Source organism: Miniopterus natalensis, chromosome 3, assembly GCF_054644295.1.
Source record: "Miniopterus natalensis isolate mMinNat1 chromosome 3, mMinNat1.hap1, whole genome shotgun sequence".
In the NCBI taxonomy this organism is placed as follows: domain Eukaryota; kingdom Metazoa; phylum Chordata; class Mammalia; order Chiroptera; family Miniopteridae; genus Miniopterus; species Miniopterus natalensis.
In genome coordinates this window covers 102266849-102287690 of record NC_142083.1, presented here as the reverse complement: position 1 = coordinate 102287690, position 20842 = coordinate 102266849, and the positions used below count along the sequence as shown (strand labels likewise).

The 20842-nt window shown below is 47.2% G+C and overlaps 1 protein-coding gene across 2 annotated transcripts in view; it reads right to left on the bottom strand.

Annotated features, from left to right (window-relative positions):
- LCMT1 (leucine carboxyl methyltransferase 1) overlaps window positions 1-20191 on the bottom strand; it is a 40773-nt gene extending 20582 nt beyond the window's left edge. For both annotated transcript variants that reach the window (XM_016222713.2, XM_016222714.2), the window contains exons 1-3: window positions 19999-20191; window positions 7857-7948; window positions 5710-5831 (exon numbers count right to left, since the gene is read on the bottom strand). In XM_016222713.2, the coding sequence (XP_016078199.2) occupies window positions 5710-5831; window positions 7857-7948; window positions 19999-20108 (324 nt within the window). In that variant the 5' untranslated portion in view covers window positions 20109-20191. The remainder of the gene's footprint in view (window positions 1-5709; window positions 5832-7856; window positions 7949-19998) is intronic.
- Between the last annotated feature and the right edge of the window lie 651 nt (window positions 20192-20842).

Below are 20842 nucleotides of genomic sequence, written 5' to 3'. Positions count from 1 at the left end.
ACTCACCTTGGGCTCCAGCAGAGGGAGGGCAGAGTGGACTGGAGCTGTGCAAGGAAAACCTAGGGTTGTGGACTCTGGAGAAAAAGCTCAGAGGGCACCCCTCAAGATTCCTGTGCCTGGTCATTCCTCCATACTGCAAAGGCAGACATTTATCTTCCAAGCAGCTTTTGCCTGAGGGGGAAGCAATTGCCCCACCCTGCTAGAAAATCACTGGCTCTAACCCCTGGAGTTTCTAAAGCCTGAGGCTCATTAACAGATTCAGACAGAGGGAGACTCAGAAGGCTTTGAGTCTTTGCCTGATCTGCTTCTGGATCCAGACCTTGGAAAAGCAGGCTTTGGTGTGCATCTCAGTCCTGTCCAACAGCACCCAGTCCCAACAGAAGGGACTTCAAGCCGTGGGTTGTTGATAGCACCAAACAGGGTACTCAAGGCCAGTCAAACAGCATCTGACACTGGTCTGCACCAGAGACCATCCAAAAAGACTGAGAGTAGTAGCAGGCCTACCGAATACATAGAAACAAACCCAAATAGGTAGCCAAAATGGGGAGAACAAAAAACAAGTCCCAAATGAAATAACAAGAGAAGTCTCCAGAAAAAGAGCTGAATAAAACAAAGAGAAGCAATCTATCAGATACAGAGTTCAGAATCCTGATTGTAAGGATGCTCAATAGCATGAAAAAAGGTACAGAAACTATGAAGGAAATTAAGAATGACATAGCAGAAATAAAGAATACGTTGGAAGGAATAAACAGCAGATTAGAGGAAGCTGAGGACTGGATCAGTGAATTAGAAGAGAAGGTAGAAAAAAATCACTCAATCAGAGATGCAAAAAGAAAAAACAACAATTAAAAAACAAGAGGACAGTCTCAGGGAGCTGTGGGACAACATGAAATGTAACAATATTCGCATCACAGGAATGCCAGAGGAAGCTGAAAGTAAGCAAGGGGTAGAGAACCTATTTGAAAAAATAATGGCAGAATATTTCCCTAACATGGCAAAGGAAAAAGTCATACAAACTGAGGAGGCACAGAGAGTCCCAAGCAAGAAGAATCCAAAGACGCCCATGCCCAGACACATCATAATTAAAATGCAAAAAATTCAAGACAGGGAGAGAATCTTAAAGGCAGCAAAAGAAAAGCAATCTGTTACCTACAAAGGAGCTCCCATAAGGCTGTCAGTTGACTTCTCATCAGAAACTCTACAGGCCAGAAGGGAATGGCATGGAGTATTCAAGGTAATGCAAAACAAAGGTCTGAAACCAAGACTACTCTATCCAGCAAGACTATCATTCAAAATAGATGGTGAAATAAAGAGCTTCCCAGACAAAAAAAAAAGGCTAAAAGAGTTTATCACCACCAAACCAGCATTGCAGAAAATGTTAAGGGACTGCTGTAATTAGAAGTAGAAATAGAAGCATTGCAAGAAATGTTAAAGGGATTGCTATAATAATAAGAAATAGAGAAACATAGGCATAAAGAATTAAAATGGCAATAAATAAGAACCTATCAATATAGGCAATAAATAAGGACCTTGAGGACTTTAAGGGAAAGATCAACAGCAATACATAGTTGTGGACTTTAACATCCCACTGACTTCCCTGGATAGATCTTCCAGACAAAAAGTCAACACAGAAACACTGACTAAATGGCACACTATATTAGATGGATTTAATTGATATTTACAGAACATTTCACCCCAAAGCTGCAAAATATACGTTCCTCTCAAGGGCACATGGGTCATTCTCAAAGATAGGACACAAAACCAGTCTCTACAAGTTCAAGAAGATTGAAATCCTATCAAGCATCTCAGATCACAAGGGCATGAAATTAGAAATCAACTACAGTAAAAACACTCAAAAACATTCAAACGCATGGAGGCTAAACAGCATGTTATTCAACAAGGAATGAGTTACCAATAAGATCAAAAAAGAAATCAAAAACTTCCTGGAAACAAATGAAAATGAACACACAACCACCCAAAATCTATGGGACACAGAGAAAGCAGTCCTAAGAGGGAAGTTCATAGCACTGCAGGCCTTCCTCAAAAATGAAGAAAAAGTTTTAGTAAACTATCAAACCCTACAACTTAAAGAATTAGAAAGCGCCCCTGTGAAGCCATCCAGACCAGGGCTTTGTTTGCTGGGAGGTTTTTTTTTTACTGCTTTGATTTCATCAGTTGTTATCGGCCTATTCAGGTTTTCTGATTCTTCCTGATTCAGTTTTACATGATCTCACTCATATGTGGAATCTAATAAACAAAACAGACTGAGGAACAAAACAGATCCAGATACACAGAAGCATGGAACAGACTGAGATCTCAGTGGGAAGGCGGGGGCAAGGGAGTGGTTGGGGAGAGATTAATCAAAGACCTTATATGCTTATATATATAACCCATGGACACAGACAACAGTGTGGTGAAGGTCTGGAGAAGGGGGGGCGGCTGCAGGGAGTAGGGGATCAATGGGGAGAAAAAGGGGGGATATCTGTAATACTTTCAACAATAAAGATTTTAAAAAAAAAGTAAGTTGCTGCCTTGCAGAACCTGGTAGCTTCACTGGTGCAGGATTGGATGAAGGGCAAGGCTGACACCCTGGTTTCTGACTTGAGCACCTGGGCAGGTAAGGGCACCGCAATGCAGACAGTAACAAGAGATGGAAAACAGCTAGAGAGCGCAGCAGAACCACCCCTGCAGCTGCACAATAGAGGCAGAAATTATGAGCAAGCAATTCCTAGCAGGCAGGGGGCCCCTAAAAGCAAATATCAGAATTGTGGGATCCAGCCTTCCCCCTCCCACATGGAGGATGGTCGTCAGGAAAAAGGGGAAGGTGGAGGGGCAGAGAGAGAGAAAGAAAAGGACAAGAGTAATTTTACCCTTCACCACAGTGTCGCTCAAACTTCTCTTATACCCAGCTGTTGTGTCTTCTGTACCCACCTACCAGGTGCAAAGTCCTTTGTGGATGCAGCCTCAACGACATGTCCCACAGCCCCCATACCATGTCACCACAGCCGCATCTAGGATCAGCCCTCTAGGCAGCAGCGAGTACACACACCTGCGACACCAGCTCTGCAAGGAGTCTATCTGCCCCGGCCCACGTGCAGACCATGGTGGTTCCCATGGAGAAGGCGAGTGGTTCACAGCAGGCAGCTATAGAGGTGTCTCATGACCATTCTCCACATACCTTCAACCCGGTGTGTGACTGAGAGGTACAGGATGGTGCTCGCCCATGGAGAAGGCTGTGAAGGCTGAATAGTCATGGACTGTTCTCATCAGCTGTGCTCTACGGAATTCCTGACCGTTCTGCACAGGTTCTTGAAAACGTTTTTTATAAGGAAATCAACTGTAACCTCTATAAGGTGCATAAAACCCTTAAATTCATCTAGTAGTTGTTCCCCTGAACAGGTTTATTTTAGTAAAAAAACAAAAGATTTTTATCAACTGTTACAATGCAAAGAAAGAAAGAGGGGGGAAAAACAGGAAAAAAGAAAACTTGCATTTTCTGGGTGTGTCAGACCATGAAGACCTATTCAGCACATGACCGGGTTTTGTGGCCAGTTGACTTTGTGTTTAATTTGTTTTCTCCAGTGAATGAAATGGGCTTTCTGACGTCTAGCTAGCCCCTTAGAGCTCATGAGTGAGTCACACAGCAGCAGTGGCAGAAAGCCTGGAACTCCGGCTAAGCCTCGGCTCCCACAGCCGGGGGAACACACCAGGCGCAAGTTGCATGAGATGAGACCGATGGACACAATTTTCCTACCCTTTCAGAGCAGCAAATGTGTCTCTACAGAGATTAGCAGACTTCTCATAAAGAGCCAGGAAGTATTTTAGTCTTCGCAGGCCCCAGGGTGTCTTGTCCTCACTGCTCACCTCCTCGGGTACTGTGCCAAAGCAGCCACAGGGATGTACCTACATGGGAGGGGCTGCTCTCCCATAAACCTGATTCACAGAAACAGAAAGCAGGCCAGATGGGGCCCCTGCGGTCTCCACTCTAAAAAAGCAACAACCATACTTTTGTTTTTTGTAAAAAGAGGAACTTTATGTTTTTAAAAAACACTTTCAAGCAACAAAAACACTTCCACAAAGGACTTTCAGACACTGTGCTATCTCCTTCCTCACTACTGGTAGACACCCTTCTTCTTGGAAGGGGCACATGAGCCTCAGTGGACCCTGCTCAGAAATAAAAATCTCAGATTTATTCATTATTAACCCATCAGCATGGCAGGAAAAAAACAAACTTGACCAAGTCAAAAGGTGTCAGGCCCAGAGGAGGGATTTCTCCAGAGGCCCGTGACCACCCCTCACACTCTCTCCCTGCATTCTGTCCAGTGCCTGTGCCACGTCATGCTCACTGCGTTAGAGGCTCAATCAACCCACAGAAAAGATGCCTCCAAACAAGCACAGGGCTGCAGGTAAAGAACAAGGAATCTGGGTCAAGCTGTCCCACATTCACATGCCACTGGCTGGCCAATCTGGAAAAGACAGCTCTCGCAGGCCCGTCTGCACACACCCCCCTCACAGAGCTCTCGCATGAACTCATGAGATCCTGTTTGTAAAAGCACTTCATCAATGTGAGTTATTCTTATCTGAATGGAGAATGCAGAGGCAAGCACTTAATCCTACAACCAAGTGGAGGACGCTGAGTTCTTGCTTCAGGAAGGGAAAGGTTGGGAGCTCTGAGGACCACAGCCCTTATCAGGTGAGCTGCTATGGACCAGACAGACATGCAGGCCAGGTTACACCCATACACTCTAACTTATCTTTGTGTGTCTGCAAGAAATCTGGGAAATGCATGTACCCGTTACTGCCTTGTGACCACCTCACAGAAGAACCAAGAAAAAATCTGTACAAACCTATAAAAAAGGAAATTCAACCATGAGGTCTTTGTAGGGAAAGGGTTTGGTGGTAAAATTCAAGCCCAGGAGTCAAAGACCAGCACTGTAGTTCTGGTTCTCCTCTAACTAGACTCAAGTTCCCCTTCATATGAGTGACTGAGTAGACCTGTTTTGAACCCTAGGAGGGCAATTAAGGGTACCAGTCAAAGAATGGCTACAGCCCGGCCAGATTGGCTCAGTGGTTGAGCGTCAACCCATAAACCAAGAGGTCATGGTTCAATTCCCGGCCAGAGCACATGCCCAGGTTTCAGGCTCCATCCCCAGTAGGGAGGATGCAGGAGGCAGCCGTCAATGGCTCTCTCTTATCATTGATGTTTCTCTCTCTCTCTCTCCCTCTCCCTTCCTCTCTCTGAAATCAATAAAAACATATTTTTTTAAAAAAGAATGGCTACAAAAGGGCCCTGCGTCACGTTACCATCACCCAGTTGTGCGATTCTCCAAATTTCACAGACAGTTATGCTGACAATAATATCTTATCATCAACATTACTAATGCGTGTGCTCTGTCTTGCCAATTCCACTAATAGCATGTTTTCTCCTGATACATCTCTACACTTGCAGAGGAAAACGTACAGATTTTCATTAAGGCCCTGCACGTGACAGCAAAAGATGAGAAACAAGCCCCACATTCCTCACGAGGACCTGGTGCGATGGAGCACGGGGCTTGGTGGCTAGGGCATGCAAGCGCTAGGGACAGGAGGCAGATGGGTTGTCACTGCATTTGTTTTAATAGATTTTTTAAAAATTTTTTGAACCAGGTAAAAATCTTCAAAAATTAAATGCAAACAACTGAAGAAAAAGGAAGAGGAATTTTAACTTACCTTTAATATCCAGAAGGTGGTATCCATCCCAGCCCCAAGGTTTATAATTTGACAGTGACATTCTGTCTTCTGTAGAAATGCCTTTGTAAGCTGACTGATGCCATGCACTCGAGCAAAATATCCTAAGAAAGAGAGAGAGAAACAATCTGTCCCTCAGCGCTGACAACAGGGACCCTGCAGAGCCACCTGAAGAGCAGAACAGAACACTCCGCCCCCCTCAGGGTCGGCAGTGCGGCTGCAGACTTTACCTGAGACATGCAACTTTCAGATTCTCTTCCCTTTTTTAAAGCTGTCTGAACCAAACGGAGCACAATCTATTTAATGGTGGAATCAACTATCTTAAGAGAAATAAAATGTCCTATAATTTGACTTAAGGAGGAAAAGGGTTTTACATTAAAACATCTGATCTAAATGTTCCTCCTCCAAATGACCTCTGGGAATCTCACCTCTTGACCTTTTTCACAGCCACAGAGAAAGCTAGCCAGTACCTGGTAAAACTCAAATTGCAAAATCTAATGGCAAACAGTATTTTTAAGTCAGAGAATTCAGCAGACAAATCTCAAAGCAAAGACAGTGGTGTTTCTCATCACGCTGCTTTCACATCGGCCCTGCAGGTTAGAGGCTCCACCTGTATCAAAGGGCGTCAGGTTGGGGCAGCAGGCACAGGCACAGGCACAGGCTCCCTGAGAACACGGCCTGCTATGCCGGGCTGGAATATGGGACACAGCGGAGGGAGGGAGGGAGGGAGGGAGGGAGGGAGGGAGGGAGGGAGGGAGGGAGGGAGGGAGGGAGGAAGGAAGGAAGGAAGGAAGGAAGGAAGGAAGGAAGGAAGGAAGGAAGGAAGGAAGGAAGGAAGGAAGGAAGGAAGGAAGGATGGATCTGCCCGCGCTTGGGAGCCCTGCTGCTCAGAGTGTGAGTGTTTTAAGAACCAAATTTGAGAGTAGCATTTAGAAACTTTTATTGCAGCTTCACAGGATTTTTATGCCTGTGGAATCTACTCATCATTTGCACTTATATTTTGTATGTCTTCTTCATTTATTTCTCTAGTAAATTGTTTCAATGGATTGGGTATTGGAAAAATACATAGCCTTACCACACGCTGTTTGGGAAGCACTCTCCTAGTCGGGTGTAGGTCCCCAAACTAGAGATTCAGAGCCAGAGAGAGGAGGAGGAGGGAGGCGCACAGGGGGGAAGCTGAAGACCTCTTGGCCAGGCTCTGCTCAAGCTTACTAATGCCTGTTTCACCCTCAGCTCCAAGTAAATACCATGCCGTTATTCTCAGAAAGGCCCATTTTCAAATGTCTTTGCTTTTCTTACAGACACCCCTCCAGGATCCAGTCTTCAGGGCCAGGACTCCCGGTACACACAGCAATGGTCCTCACTTGGTTAATTTCTCAGTCTGGCTGAGACAAGGTCGGGCCTGTCAAGTCCTTTGACTTCCCTGATAGAAAGTACTTAAAGAGCCTAATGGTTTCACCAATCATGCAATAAGGCAACAAAAAGTCATGCCTTAGGCGAGCAGACACTTCACAGTGAAAGATATATAAATGGCTTTTCAACATGTGAAAATGATCTCCGAACTTACCCGGAAAAGGAATAAAAATAAAACTTCTCTAATATACCACTTCTCAGTATCAGATTAACAAAGATTAAAAAGTTTCACACTGGCCGGGATGGTGTGAGACCAAGAGATCAAAGTTCGATTCCCAGTCAGGGCACATGACCAGGTTACGAGCTCAGTCCCCGGGGGGTGGAGGGGGGCAGGAGTTGGCAGATCAATGACTCTCTCTCATCATTGATGTTTCTATCTCTCTCTCCCTCTCCCTTCCTATGAAATCAATAAAAATATATTTTTTTAAAAAAGTTTCACACTGATGGCCAAAATTTGATAATTACTGAAACTGATCCACATTTGATTCCACCTTTGCACGGTTTGAAATTTTCCACAATAAAAGCTGTTTTAAAAATAAAAATAATTTTTTAATTGGAAGTTTCTTAATATGGTGTGTTGGTGAGGATGTTGGGAAATGAGCACTTTCATATACTGTTGGAGACAGTGCATACTGGAACTCCTTTTAAGAATAAATCCCTAAAACTTCAGGCCACTCAGCTGACAAGGAGTTGTTGGGGAGAAGAGGGTTGCTTGCCTCTGTTAATTTCAGGAGCCTTCCTCTCTTTAGACAGCCTCACAAGATGCTGGATGTAAGGGTCGTCCCAGTAGCCAATGCTCACTGCAAACCTGAAAGGAATGAAAGAAAAGGCGTGTGAGTAAAGATTAGTGTATATTCTGGCCAAGGTTCGTGGCCATGTCCCCAGGAACCAGGTCAAGGATCCAGAAGAAAAGTATCGACCTCAAAGGCCACCAAATGCACATTCAGTGCTCTGCTACACATTTAAACAGACTCACCCATCCACCTTTCTATTACACAGACTGCCCATCACGCTCCCACAGGACCATTACTCACCTCGGTCTTTCCTCTTATCACTAATTCCTCTCCCAGAACCCTAAACAGCAAACAACCTCATCCCATCATCTATACAGGACTTACAACAATTTACTCACTCAGCAAACTCACTGGCTAAAGCTTTTAGTCAGAGAGCCAAAAAATTCTGTGTCGCAAAGAAAGGAAGTTCAGAAACATTTGGCAAACATCACTAGTGACAACCTAAGTTTTGTCCTCACTCTATATCTGGATCCAGTCACTTCACATTCCTTAAGGGGGTTCAAGTGGGGAGACCAGGAACAAACACAACAACTACAACCTGCAAAATGCTATAGTAGCCTAAACTCTCTGTACCCCAGTCTACACCACAAGGAGTTAAATCTCCAGTGTTCCAAGTCCAGGAGCTGAAGCCCGGGCGGGTTACACTGGAAGTCTTCCGGCAACCATGAGTGGTACCAGCCTTCGGACCACTGACGAGGCCATGCCATCCCACTGTGGGCCTGGAGCCTGTTCTACCACTCAAAGGACATTCTGTGAGACAGTAAATGTCTTCATCCTTGGAGCCAACTTGAGCCAGGCTTCTGTTGCTTTCAGCCTAAAGCATCCTACCTAATGTCCGAGTAATGCACTCATTTCCATGTTGCTCAATAAGTAAGCTGAAACCTAAGCGGGGGGGGGGGGGGGGTTATGTCTCCCAGATAGGTTCTGAGCTCCCAGAAGCAGATACTGTCTCTTCTTTTCTTTATATCTACTGACAAGGCTTACTGCAGCCCTGACTGCAATAGGTACCCTAACCCCCACAGTATCTAGCATTTATGTTTACACCACCACAGACACTTATAAGAAAACAGCTGTGATCACTACTCAATGCAGCCACTCAACACAGAAACATACAAAGTGCTCCCTACAAACACCACTTGCTATAAGCCGGACTGTCCAAAGAAACCAGAGTATTACAAGTGTAAACTGGCTCAGGAGCCCAAAAAAGCATTTTACGAACAGTGAGTTATGACCCATCAATATCATGAAATCAACGGAACAGCCTGAAAACCTGCATTTAAAAAATGAAGTAGATGTCCAACTGGGCGCAGCTCAGGAGTCGATGGTCAACCTAGGATCCAGGAGATCGTGGTTCGATTCCCCATCAGGGCACATGCCCAGGTTGCAGGCTTGCATGCAGGAGGCAGCCGATCAATAACGCTCTCATCACTGATGTTTCTATCTCTCTCTCACCCTCTCCCTTCCTCTATCTGAAATCAATAAAGACATATTAAAAAAAAAAAAAAATGAAGTAAAACCCTGGCAGGTGTGGCTAAGTGGTAGAACGTTGGCCTGAGCACCAAAAAGTCAAGGGCTCATACCTGGGTTTCAGTTTCGACCCCTGGCCCCGGCAGGGCCCCAGTGAGAAAACCGATGTATCTCTCGCACATCGATGTCTCTCTCCCCCACACTCTCTCCCTCTCTCTCTAAATCAATAGAAAAAATATCCTCAGGTAAGGATTAACAAAAATAAAATAAATTTTTTTTAAATGTAGAATAGAGTAAAACAGAAAACACTGGTGTGCATTACACATTGTATGGGATCAGACTTTTGTGAAGCTTTTGTTTCACATCTGTGTAGGGGGAAATAAGTTTTCTCACTGAGTTTGATGAACAGATTTCACAGGAGCCATCTAGTGGTCAATGCCATTCTGTGTTGAAGGAAGAACATTAGCCCAGTGATGAGAACACCATCAAACAGTTAAAGGGTTGGAAGGGGCCTTGGAAATGATCTAGTCACCTCCAACATCCAGCACAAGAATCCAGGGCAGCGAGCCACTCACTCCACTGCGAAACACCTGCTGGGAAGCTGACCAGCTGGCCTCCCCCCGAGCGGCCTCGTTGACTATTACTGCCCTGGTGGATCGCACAGAGCAACGTCTATTCCTCTCGACTCTGTAGTATCAGTCCATCTCACACCACTGACTCAGTCAAGCAGTATTTATCATCTGCTCAGTGCCAGGCCCTGGGGATAGAGTGGTGACCAAGACGGGAAAGAGCCAGAGGCAAGGATCAATACGAGATTATGACCAATGAAGGGCATGAGTAACATGGCAAATAAAGGGATCTTCCTGAGAGGAGGGGAAAGGGAAGGCCTCTCTGGAAAGGGGATGGCCCAGCTGAGCCCTAGAGAATGGAGAGGGTCACTGTGCAAAGGGCCTGCCGGCAGGACAACCAACCAACAGAAACACTCTAGCATGGGAATGGCCTTGGAGTCTCCCAGTGGCAGAAAGTAGGCAGGGGGCTGGAGAGCAGTAGGAAGCAGGAGAAACCAGGCAAGAGGTTGGAGAGAGAAGCAGGCTCAGGTCACACAGAGCCTGGCAGGAGCCTGGGACTGACCTCATCAGTACACTGGACATGGTGGGGAGACGCATCGGGGCAGACAAGCGCATCTGACCACCAGTTCCGTGAGTCCAACTTCCCAGTGTTTCTAGCCTGTGTCTCTCGCCCTCATAACTGTAAACCTACTTTTGCCCACCGCTATGTATATATTATGTATTGTGTATATATGTATGGGTATTATGTAGATATGTATGTGTACGTAGGGATGTATGTATATGTGTGTGTGTATGTGTATGTGTGTATGTGTGGTTGTACTGTGTATGTGTATGTATGTGTGTATATGCAGGTATGCATGTGTACGTATGTGTGTATGTATACGTGTCTATATATGTATGTGTGCGTATATATGCATATCCATATAAAATGCAACTGCAAAAATCAACTGAACATTCTTAGCATTTGTTCTCAAGTTTGGGATTTTTACTGCATTCTGCTATGGTCTTTAAGATATCATTCTACCTCAAATTTTAAATTTTACTGTTGTTCTTCTACATCTTTTGTTTCATTTTTTAGTTTCTATTTTCCTGTAGGTTTTATGCTTGGTTTAGAAATGAAAGCCAGGAAGCAGGGCAATAGACTCTATACCTAAACAGAGTTTGGATTTGTTTCCCCTCTTGTGAGCTCTTGAAAGCTTCTTGCCACATTCCTAAGTAGATGTGCAAGGCCTAACAGTTGACTCACCTAAAACACTGGGCCTCACCCAGCCAGCGTAGCTCAGCAGTTGAGCATCAACCTAGGATCCAGGAGATTGAGGTTCACTTCCCAGTCAGGGCACATGCCCAGGTTGCAGGCTCGATCCCCAATAGGGGGTGTGCAGGAGGCAGCAGATCAATCACTCTCTCATCACTGATGTTTCTCTCTCTCCCCCTCTCCCTACCCCTACCTCTCCCTACCTGAAATCAATAAAAAATTTTTTTTAATTAATTAATGAAACACCAGGCCTCATAACCAAGAAGTCTCACAGGCTAGTCCCTTCCAAAGGAGAGACTCCTGGTATTGCCTTTGGCTTCACCTCACACCTAAATAATTTACGAGGACTAACGTGATCTAAGACCTACTGTGTTTATTGTAAGCAGTCACTGTATGGTGGGCAAAGCGGACACAGGAATTGACATTCACAAGAGGATGAAATAAGGAGAATCCAGTCAGTCCCCTGGTACAATGTCCCTTATCTAACATTAACCCCCAAAATAGTCAATACAGGATATAACAAGATGCATGGACCCGAACAATGCTGAAGTACTTTTGGAAAGAATAAAACATTAAGAACACGTACTCTGAATATCATCTCCCAGTCTGTGGCTTGCCTCGCCACTTTCCTAGCACATCTGTTTTCCCTTAGTGATTAGTGTGTATGCCAAAATTCTCTCTGATGTTCTCACATAGAAGCTGTATGGTTCTAGCTTTTACATTTAAGTTTATGAACCATCCCAAATCCACTTGAACATCCAGTTGATCCACAATCATTGGTGAAAAAGACTTTCCTTTCCCCCACTGAGTTTTGCATTGCGTGTAAAAATCAACTAGCAGTATGTGCATAGGTGTATTTCTGAACTCTGTTCCGCCTCACTGATCTATCTTTATGCCAAGGCCACACTGTTTTGATTAATGCAGCTTTATAGTAAGTCTTTAAATTGAGTAGTATTAGCAGTGTAAGTCCTCCACCTTTGTTCTTCTTGAGAAGATTTTTTGGGTGTTCTAGATCCTTTGTGTTTCTACTATATACATTTTAGAATCAACTTACTAATTTCTAAAAAAGGTGGATAGGATATTGACTGGGATTGCACTGACTCTGTGGATCAATCTGGGTAGAACCGAAATCTCACCAACACCAGGTCTTCTAATGTGTGAACAAAGTATACTTTCCATTTACGTAAGTCTTCTTCAATTTCTCTCAGCAATGTTATATAGTTTTCTGTGTAAAGGTGTTTCATACCTTTCATTAGATTTATTCTTAGAGTGTGACATTTTTGATGCTATTATAAATAATATTTTTAAATTTCATTTTCCACTCTGGCCAGTGTTAGAGCATCGGCCCATGCACCAGAGGTCAAGGGCACATACCCGGGTTGCAGGTTCGATCCCCGGCCCCGGATGGGGCACCTGTGGGAGGCATCCAATCAATGTGTCTCTCTCACATCGATGTTTCTTTCTCTCTCTTTTTCTCTCTCCCTCCCTTCCACTCTCTCTAAAAACCAATGGAAAAAATATCCTTGGGTAAGGATTAAGAAAAAACAAATTTTATTTTCCTATACATGAATGTATATGTACAATACATCTATCTGACTTGACTCCCATCCAGCTATATAATGAACTACAATATAAGTTAAAACCAACAATGACATCATCAATAAAAATGGGCAAAAGACTTGGACAGACAGTTCACAAAACTGTGCCAATAGGCACATAAAAAGGTGTTTAACATCATTAGTCACCAGGGAAATGCAACATAAAATGATAGTGAGACGCAACTTCACCCCACTGACAATAATGAATGTTAACAAGGATACAGGGCAACTGCAATTTTCACACATTCCTGGTGGGAAGTGTAAGCTGATAAAGCACTGTGGAAATTAGTCTGGCAATTAAACATACACCCAGCCAATGACTACGCAATTCTATCCTAGACGTTTATCCAGGAGAAAGGAAAGACATGTAAGAATGTTCATCGCAGCCTACTCACAGTGGCCCCAAACCGGACACAACCCAAATGTCCCCCATCCAGTGAAGCAACAAACAAATCCAGGTACAGTCACACAGCACAAAAAGGACCAAGCCACTTTCCACGGACAAGGACTCTCCTCACCAAACATGAGCCAGGCTCCTCTGAGCGTCTTCTCAACTAGGCTGCCACCGTGGCCTGTAACATAAAGACCTGAACAAACCCTAAGAGTTTCTACCAGCTCAAGGCCGCAATCCTAGAATGACCAGCCCCCTTAAGGTGCCCAAGAAAACAAAAGGATGCCAGAAGCACTGACTGTCCAGCCAACACTTAAAGGTCCGGCCCATCTCCCAGTTAGCAAAGCCATTTCAACTGGAAGTCAAGAATGCCACTGCTGTGCCAAAGCGTGTAAGAACTTGTATGTTACATGTGTCACTTTAGATCAATGGGAAATATGGACCATTTAATAGATGGTGTAAGGACAACTGGCTAAAACTCTCAGACAAAACCAAGTTAAAACTGCTACACTTTACATAAAAGAGATGAATGATTTAGGCATAAGAGACAAAACTGTAAGTGCCAAAAGAAAATGTACTGATTGAGAAGGGCCTTTCAAAGCATTGCTCAAAAACGCAAGCCATAAAGTTAGCTGTCAGATTTTGCACCACAGAGATTCACAATTTCTGAATTATGAAATGTACTGACAAGCTAAAGTGAACACCCACCATCCATGAGAGAAAATATGCAACAGAGGCCAAGGATTACCATCCCTCATATAAAACGTTCTTTTATGCAGAAAACAAAAGTACAAATAAGCAAACAAGAAAAAGACAACAACCCAGTTGGAGAATGACTGGAGGAAGGATTCACATAAAAAGTATCAATGACAGTGAGCAGCCTTAAAGTGCTCAGTCCCACCAGGGATTAGAGAAACACCAATTAGAGAGAGGGACTACTCTTCACATGCCAGCTGGCAGCCACTGGAGACCCAGGAGATCCTATGGTTAGCATCTCATTTGCCACATATGGGAATGAAAACATATAACCTCTTTCGAGAATCATTTTGCAGAAACTTCTCACTTTGTCATTTAAAAAATTAAGTTTTTAAGAGAAAAAAATGGTGTGAATGATACTAATCTAGATCTAAGATCATTACCTTTCACAGGTATTTAATTAATTCCTTTTTTTTTAAATGGGAGAAAACACATCCAGGATTTATTTGACTTTCTCCATGAGCAAGTCTGGCAGCTAATTTCTCAACGCAGTGTCCTGGTTCTAAGTGGCAAGTGTTCTCACGGGCAGGGGTGGGGGTAGAGAACCAATGCTCGGGTCAGTCTTAGCCCTGCTCTCAGGCACCTGCGATGGGCAGTGTGCTGGGAAGGCCCAGGCCTGCGGACAACGCTGCCTTTCCCCCGAGGTGATCCTGTGACTACCTGCATGTCCGGGGACAGTTTCAATCTGGTTGAGAAATTAGATTCATTTCTGTAATTCTCAAAATGGCATTTCAGCCTTACAGCACTGGTTGGTTTCTAAACATACAGACCACTGAAAAGCGGATGTTTAACACCTCGGAGGGTAACAGAATCTTGAGCACTCACATTCAGTTCCTAACCACTTTAGCCACCGACAAATACTATTCTAGTGGGAGACAAACACTAAACAATGGATGTGTGAATTACAAATGGCCGGTTCCCATGGAGGAGGTGCACAGGATATATGTGCAGGTCTGTGGGTGTCAGAGAGGCCTCCTTGCCTGAGGGAGCCCCATCTGAGATGGGGTCATCCATGACTACTCCACAGCCTCACCCCACACCCAATCTGCCAGCACAGTGTATCCTACCAGGTTCTCAGCACCTCCACCGCTACCACCCTGGTCCAGACCACCAGCCTCTCGGCCCTGGGATAACCCAAAAGCCTACCAACTGATCTCCTGGCTCCCATCCTTGCCCCCTGCAGTTTGGTCTCAGCAGAGAAGCTAAGGTGATCTTGTTAAAACCCAAGTCAAATCAGTTCATTCTTCAATTCAAAATCCTCCAATGGCTCCCGCTCAGAGTAAGAGTTAGATCCTTACAAGAGCCTGCAACATCTGTCCCCACAGTCCAGGTAACAGCTCAGGCCAGGCCAGCTCCTGCCTCGGGGCCGGTCTACTCTCTGTTGTCCCTGCCTGGGACACCATGTCCCCACTTATCCACAGGCTCCTCCCTCACGCCCCGCCAGTCTTTCCCCAGCACTGACCTTCTCAGCGGAGCCCTCCCTGGCCGTCCCAGCCCGGATGATAACTCCTTCCAACAGTCCTCAGGCGCTGACCACCATCTGACACGCCAGAAGCCTTGCTGGTTTCCCAGCTGGCGCCTCACTGGAACGAATGCCCTGTAAGAAACTGTTCTGTTTTGTTCACTTCTGTTCTATACTAGAACAGTGCCTCCACAAAGTGCCTCGAGCAGGCAGTCAGCAGAGAATGCTGAATGAAAGCATTAATCTGACATGACGTGGAACTACTCCAGCGAGGGAGGGGGGAAAGCACGCTGGAGGGCCCCGGGGAAGGCAGGAACAGGACGCGCCTGAAGAACTGAGAGGGCGGCGGGGAGACGGGAGGGGAGGGGTGAGGTGAAGTGAGGAGCTGGGTCTTCTAACAGCAGTAAGAGGCCGTCACACTGGGGAGTGGCACGATCAAGCGGGCCTTTAATAAAACTCTCACTTTAGTGAGATATGACGTGGGGCAGGTGAGTAAGTGGACTAGTGCCATAACTCAGGCCCCAGGTGGCCTTAGCGTGTACAGAGGTGGCAGAAGCAGAGGTAAAGAAAAGGCTCAGTAGTTAGAGCGTCAGCCCACAGACTAAAGGGTCCTGGGTTCGATTCTGTCCGAGGGCACGTACCCTGGTTGCAGGCTGATCCCTGTCCGTTGGGGTTCGTGCGGGAGGCAACCAATCAATCTGTCTCTCTCACATCGATGTCTCTGTCTGTCTGTCTCTCCCCCACCCCCTACTCTCTCTGAAAAGCAATGGAAACAATATCCTTGGGTGGGGATTAAAAGAAAAAGGAAGCAGATTCCAGGCACATGCAGCAGATAAAAATCAAAGGCCTGGTGACTGACCACATGGGGGGTGAGTGAAGGACAGCTCAGGATCACCCTGCCTTTCAATCTGAGGCTGAAGGAACAGCAGACCACTCACTGAGGTGGAGGGGGGCAAGGAGAGCACGGGAAGGTGATCTTGAGCACAGAGTTGGAATAATGAATTTGAGATCATTCTGAGACATCCAAGTGGAGACCAGCAATGGGCAGTGAAGTACCCAGGGCACCACGGTCAGATCACGAAAGGTGTGGTGTGTCAAGCAGCCTGGTGTCTGATGGTTAACCAAAAGGTTTTAAGTAACAAGTGACAAGATAAGGTGTGTGGTTCTGAAAAGTCACCCTGGCCACACTTAGATGGGAAGCAGGGAGAAAAATAAGGACACACTGAACACAGCAGGTGGGCCAGGAGACCTGAGCAAGGGCTGCTGCCGCGGGGCAGGAAATGGGAACAGATCTCACACAGCTGCTGCCAGTTTTCCTAAAGCACAAAACCAGATCACTTCAGCTCCCCACTTAAAATCACTCAGACCCGGACGGTGTGGCTCAGTGGCTGAGCATCAACCCATGAGCCTGGAAGTCAGAGTTCGATTCCCAGTCAGGGCTCCTGCCCAGGTTTCGGGCTCGATCCCCAGCAGGGGGCGTGCAGGAGGCAGCCGATCAATGACTCTCATATTGATGTTTCTCTCTCTCCCGCTCCCCTCCTCTCTGAAATCAATAAAGAAATATATTTTTAATTTCTAATCACTCCAGGCCTTCCACATTTCGTCCTCTCACCTCCCCACGGTTCTCACTTGCCACCCACGCCCCACGCAGTGTCAAGCTCCCCAACACCACTGTGCATCAGTGCCTATGCCATTCAGCTCATGCTGTTTCCTTCTGCCTGGCAAACACCTGCGTGTCTTTTTAAGACTCACAGGCCCGCTGTGAAAATGAACAGCAGCGCTGATGTCCAGGTGCTGGCCTGGCCCTCACTGACAGCCATGCTGCTTGGCTGGGCAGAGTCTCACAGTTACCAACACAAGGTCACTGCCACGGTGATGACGCGAGGCAAAAGAAGACCGCTTCATGATTCAGTCTCAACAGACAAAAACAAGGTCATCGTGCCACCCACAAAACCCCAGATCTCTCTCCCAGCTGACATGCGTGACTGGCTCCGTCACACCTTCGAGAAAAGACTTAAGAGCTCGATGACAGGACTGCCCCTCCTCCTGTCAGCACCCAATCCAGAGCAAATCCCCACCTCTTTGAACTTTCCCCAAAATTATCCAACCTCAGCCCAGCTCCTGAAAGTTCTTTCTAACTCCCTCTCACTGACAGGCCCCGTAAGTTCCCGTGCTACGAGTGCTCCCCTCACTACGGTAACTACAGCCAGCCTGTTTAACTACAGGCGTGTTTCTAGTGGTCTCTGCCAGAGGACATGGACAACTAACAAGAAAGGATGGTTACGTTTCTGGGTGGGAAGCTGGTGAATTCCAACCTGAAGCCTTCCATTTTCTTTGTTCAGCAATACCCGCAACCTCACTCGTGTAACCTTGAGAATGAGCGGAGGGTAAAGGAGAAGTCTGAGGAAAGTGGGAAACGTCTGAATTAAGTATCTGGAGAGTAGGAACATGAGTTGACCAGAGAATCATACTAGAATGGTCATTCTCTGTTAAGGGCACAGGCAAGGTTGGCTGACATGAATTCACAGCAGTTCCAGGCCTCCCTGCTGTGTGACTTCTACCACCAGTACCCAAGGTGGAAAAGGAGAGTTTGGTTCACCCAGGGTCTGGGGCTTACCAGCACTGGAGGGCAGGGGAGATAAGGTCACTGCCAAGAGGGCGGCAGAATGACTGACTGAACTCTAAGCTCAATTGAGAGGTAAGAGCCTAGAGGAAGTGTCTAGAGGGTAGAGGAAACCAGGGAGGTCCTGAGGAAAAATCTGCAGCGGGCACAGCAGAAATAACTGACCAAGCAAGCTGAAAAAAAGGGTGCAGAAAAGCTTTGATGGGATGCATCCACGTGGCCAACATGTCCGGTCTTCACGGCCTGGGTCCTAGGCCAGAAGCTTCTGTTCAGTGGTCTAGGGCAGGCCCCAGCCCCACAGGCCACAAAGTTGTGCAGCTCGGGTTGAAAACTACTGCCTTAAATTCTCCACAGTTCCAAACCCAAACTTCCTACAAAGTTTAACTGTTTGTAGACACAGAGGGCACCGGAAACTGAGGCAGAGAAAAGCTGAGATTATAAAAACTATCCAAGTCAGAGTCAAGGAAAGTCATGCTCTAGCCCTACTATTTCTCTGTACTTTTCTTTGTGTCTGAACTATTTTATAGCTCATTTACTTTTTTAAGTAAGCAAGTATGCAAAATAAACTTCCAATAAATATTAGGTAAACCAATATTATCAATAAATATTAAATAAGCCTAACCCTAATGTGCTACAGAAAAGTATTTTATTTCCCTCTTGTAATTTAGATGGCACTGCAGACTCTCTCAGCAAACAGCAGTCAACATGAGAACAATTATTTCTAATTCAACAGTGCCATACGTGTGTTCAATAGCAACTGAAAGCTGGAGAAGAAATAAAGCTGGGTGTCATTTAAGTTCACAAATTTCACCAGGACTGCCTCCAAGCCTTTAATACTTTTGTGTGTATTTATCTATTTATTTAATCTACCACCACTCACACATGACACATGCCAGACACTGCTCTAAGTGCTTTCCCAGTATTAACTACCATTTACTCTTTACAATCATCCCCACTTTACAGGTCAGAAAACTGAGGACACAGAATGGCTTAGTAACCTGCCCAAGTTTTTACACAGCTAGTAAGTGGCAGAGCTCGGGCCAGGGTGACACCCTGGCTCCAAAGTCCTACGTTTAGCCCCCAAGAACCTACGGAAAGCGTGAGCCTTAACCCCACACCTGCGTCCTCCCACCCTACAGTCCCCGGGGCCAGCAGCCGGGGCATTCGCTCAGGCCCTCCAGCCGTCCACACGCTCCACCTGCTCCGCCGAGCACTCTCCTGCACCACTGTCTTAGAAGCCTTTGTCTCAGTTTAAACATCACCGCCGAAATTACAAAACCTAGGGGAACGCTGTGTTTCTCGGCGCTCACCACGGAGCTGTAACTGCGTGTCTCCCGCGTCCCTTCCCGCCGGGCTGCGCGTACGTGGGCGCCGGGTGGGTCTCGCCCACGGGGGCCCCTCGCGGTCCCCGCCCCGCGCCCGAGCCAGGGGCCGCCGCGAAGCGCGCGCTCAGAACTGGGCTGAATGAGCGGGGCCCGCTCACGCCCGCTTCCCGCCGAGACGCCGCCGCGCCCACAGCCCCCACCGCACCCCAACAGCGCGGACGGCGCGGGCGGGGGCCCGGGGAGGTGCCGGCCCCGCACACCCGGGACGCGGGGGTGGACAGTGTCCCCGACCGCCCTGAGTTTCGGCACAACGGGGATCGGGACAACGCCCACCGGAATGAGACCTGTGGAGGGGGAGACCCGCGCTCCTGCCCCGCCGGGCCGGCCCTCCTCCGAGCTCCGCGCTCGTCTTCCCGGCCAGACTTCAGTCCCCGCCGGCCGGGCCAGGGCAGCGGGGCCTCGTGCAGCGCCCGCCCCGGCCGGCGCCCCGGGCCCGCGGCGGAAGGCCGACCGACCACCGCGGCCCATGCGGAGGGACCCCGCCCGGGACCCGCGCGGGCTGCGGCGAGGGGGGACGCGCAGCGCGTTCCACGCGCGGCCCGGCCCGCCCCGCGGCACCTCTTGCAGATGGACGCGTCGTCGCAGGTGCCGCGCACGCCCTCGTCGTCGGTCTCCGTCGAGGAGGAAGGCCCGGAGTTGAAAGTGGGCTTCCTCAGGCTAGCGGCCATGGGCGCGGAGGTTCCGGGGTGCTGTGCCCACCCGGGACATGGAAGCGGGGTCCACAACCCCCCGGGGAGTCAGCAGCCTCCGGAAGGCGGGAGAGAGGGGCTGGGCTCGCCGGGCTCAGCTGGCGCGGCTCCGTGACACCGCCCACGACCGCTGTCCCAGCAACCTTCGCGTTCATTGGAGCCTCTGACGGGACGCTCATTGGGTAATTTCCCCGCCTCTCAGCCTGCGGAGGTGCTCATTGGACAACTCCTTTGGCCCCGGCCACACAACCCGGAAGCTTGCGGGGGAGGGGGAAGTAAACTAAACTTGACACTGTAGGGTACCGCAATGCTTTCTGGGAATTGTAGTCTTAGGGGCTTTGGGAGGCCACTGGGTTTCTTAAAGCTAGTCACGAAATTTTATAACTGTAATTAACTCAGGGCAGGATCCTAGCTTTGGGGCAAAGGGCAGAGAATCCAACCAGAGGAAACAAGTGTCACTGTGACATTCAGTCAGGGCTCAGTCTCATTCAATGATTGAACAAATACAGGGCGTCCCCAAAAATGTATACACATTTTAACAGCTGATAGCTCAATTTTGAAAATGAAATGTATTTTAATAAACACTGCCTTTATAATTATTCAAAGTGTGTGTATACATTTTCGGGGGGACACCCTATATTTATTGCTCCACACACATAATGGCCTCTAAGACGTCATGAAGGAAGGAATGTGTGGAAAACTAAATAGCAATG